The 2846-nt window shown below is 37.0% G+C and overlaps 1 protein-coding gene across 2 annotated transcripts; it reads right to left on the reverse strand.

Moving 5' to 3' along the window:
- Positions 1 to 492: 492 nt before the first annotated feature.
- LOC111397170 (agmatine coumaroyltransferase-2-like) lies at positions 493 to 2178 on the reverse strand. Of its 2 annotated transcripts, XM_023024060.1 has the most exons (2): positions 1034 to 2178; positions 804 to 954 (listed from the first exon to the last, which is right to left on the reverse strand). In XM_023024060.1, exons 1-2 carry the CDS (start codon positions 2084 to 2086, stop codon positions 904 to 906), a joined length of 1104 nt encoding a protein of 367 aa, XP_022879828.1. In that variant the 5' UTR covers positions 2087 to 2178; the 3' UTR covers positions 804 to 903. The 2 variants fall into 2 exon arrangements, with proteins under 2 accessions (XP_022879743.1, XP_022879828.1); XM_023023975.1 differs by having other exon boundaries at positions 493 to 2177.
- Positions 2179 to 2846: the final 668 nt, after the last annotated feature.

Below are 2846 nucleotides of genomic sequence, written 5' to 3' on the forward strand. Positions count from 1 at the left end.
TGTATTTTGATTAAGATTTTGATGAATTAAATTAAGACTTCTCTCTCGAAGCTTTTGCTTCAAAACTTTGTTCTTCCATGAGCAAAAATTGAACTTATCAATATTAACCATCTTGTGGCGTTCAATAATTCGGATTATAATTTATAATTATTTTGTAAACAAAAGGTCGGCATGTCCATGTGACTGTGTTGGTTGTTTGATTCGTAATTATTGGATCAGATCCAAAATTCTGGGTGAAATTCATTAATCTTGCATAATCAATAGGTCAATAATTTAATATATTATTGGTTGCTTGGTTTTGATATTGTGGGTTGAGTCAAAAACCTCAATTCTTGGCTTTTTTTGGAATCCAATTCAATATCCTATGTGTTTGATAGTGTTCGTTGCCACGCGAGTTCGCATCAAAAAGTTGTTAAATATGAAAATTTTCACTTTGAAGACAGAAAAATAATAGGAACTATATTTTTTATCATCAATAATCTCTGTCAACGAAACAAAACTTAGTTGTTCCATCACTAATAAGCGAAGTGGAACATTAACCAATACAATAATTCTTGCAAAAAAATAAAATTAATTTCCCAAATGAAATATACAACAACAGATAATAATTAATTATAACGTAGCCATAACAACACTCACATCCTTGTTCTATGAAAAATTAAGGGATACTAAAACATATAAATACTTGTGAACATCAGTTTAATGATGAATTTTTTTAGTCCATATTATAGCAAACTTGCTTGAAGGTGGCTAAATTATCCTCAAATAGGGGTATGTAAACTTCGATGCTACCATCCCCTGTATAAGAGGGCAAGAAGAGCATCACCCCCTCTGCTTGATAATAAGATGGCATGAAAATATAAGGGCACCCTCCTCCAAAATCAAGGTCATAAAATGGAAACCTTAACCAGCTGTCCACCTCGACATTAGGGCAATACACATCCTTATTAATGTCTGCACTAGTCATGAGATTTTCATCTTTAACCTTATAGTTTGCAAAATCTATAAATGATCTGAAATAGTTGTTGTTTACCTTTTTTATTGCATCATGAATGAGTTTTGCTGCATAGGATAACGGTTCTTCTAAAAGGGTTTTCACTTTGGTAGTCGGAAATGCCCAAAGAACCAAGTTTCCAACGTATTCGTTTGGAACTTTAGGGTTCAGTCGGTGGCGGCCGTCGACCGAGATTCTTACATGGGTGGTTTCAAGTTCACTGAGGCGGCGCGATTTGGTTATGGCTCTCCAAAGATGTGCAAGAAGACTTTCAAATGTGCTAAATGGTTTAATATTGTTGTTTCCTTTCGTTGAAGAAGCCTTGACCTTGAGTTTTGCAAGAAATTCCACTGTATAATGAACTTTGTGCAGCACAATGTTGTCGACAATACTGTTGTGATTGAAATTATGGGCTTTCGAGAAGTTCTTACATATAAATTCGACTCCTTTATGTTCAAACTCGAAGACCGGAGGGTTCCTAGGGGTGAAAATGGTACGATCATGAAAGGGGAGTGGACTAATTTCGACTCCTCGACAAGCTTGGCCCCATGCAACCAAGAAATTGCTAGTGGAATTCCCATCAGCGACAAAGTGGTGAGCGGTGAAGCCCACAACTAACGAGCCACATTTGAACCTTGTGAGTTGAACTTGAACCAGCTCAATAACTCCTTCAGAGGAGTCTTTCTCTTCATGGCCGTCTTCAAGAACCCAAGGGCAAACCTTAGGTTTCCAGCTAGGGTGAAAGCTAAGCAAAGATGGCGAAGATTTGAAGGGTAATTCTTGATCAAGAGTGCTATCAACATAAGCCTCAATGAACTTAACACCCTCATCGTTGAGAAGTATGGCAGGTTCACCATTGTCATCTATGCCCAGCCTGCCGGCCCATTCTCGATAAACGGCCAACGCCTTCTGCAGCCCTACTTCTATGGCTCCATTCGGTGGGGTTGGCGGACGATAGGCGTAAATTATAGCAATGTGTGTGTCATAAGTGATCTTATCAAAGACTGAAAGGGAAATGCTGTTTGTTATCGGGGAATGGTTGCCTTCATTCAAAGGTTTAACGATTCTTGAACTCATTATTTTCACCTCCATGGCTAGGACGTGGGGCTTGTGGGGTTGCAAGATAGCAAATGCAAATGATTTGATTATAATTCACAAAGGTATAGCTTGGGTTTATATACTTGAATCCAACATGCACATTGCATTGTCATTTTCCATTTTAAATTTATGATTAGATCTATCCTAAACTCGCTCGATATTTTATGTATCGATCTCAAACATCGAACCTTAAACAGGGGATAACTGTCACGCAGTTTACAGGTGCTATATTGGCAACACCTGTGTGGTTGCTCTCTTTTTTCTGCCGACTTCCAATGAGAAAAATGACAAGTATCTACATGGCAGTTTCCCCCTATACAGATTGCACGGCTCTACCTAATCTATACGATAATGTGTCATGAGTCAATTAGACTATACTGATTAAACTTCAAAGATCGAAGAAATTGTATCATTGGAAGTTAAATGACCCAAAATTTTTGAAATTAAGCCACTTTGCCAGAAATTATTGCTTAACTATCTAAGAGATGCGGTGGTGACAGCAAATTATTGTATGTAAGAATTGACTATTTTTTAAACAATTCAATGATAAAATGTTACATGACATTCTATCGTGACAATGTAGCGTGATTGAAAAATTTGTTGTTCAAAATAATCCCGTGTTCTGATGCACAGTTGTTCTTGGGGTTTCGTTGACTTTTTACCTTTATATAATATATCCGTAAAGTAACAAATTGAGGACAGAATTTCAAACTCAATGGGATTTGGCGATTAGTTTAATGAAGCAGTTGAAGAA

Source organism: Olea europaea, chromosome 1, assembly GCF_002742605.1.
Source record: "Olea europaea var. sylvestris chromosome 1, O_europaea_v1, whole genome shotgun sequence".
NCBI classification, from domain to species: Eukaryota; Viridiplantae; Streptophyta; class Magnoliopsida; order Lamiales; family Oleaceae; genus Olea; species Olea europaea.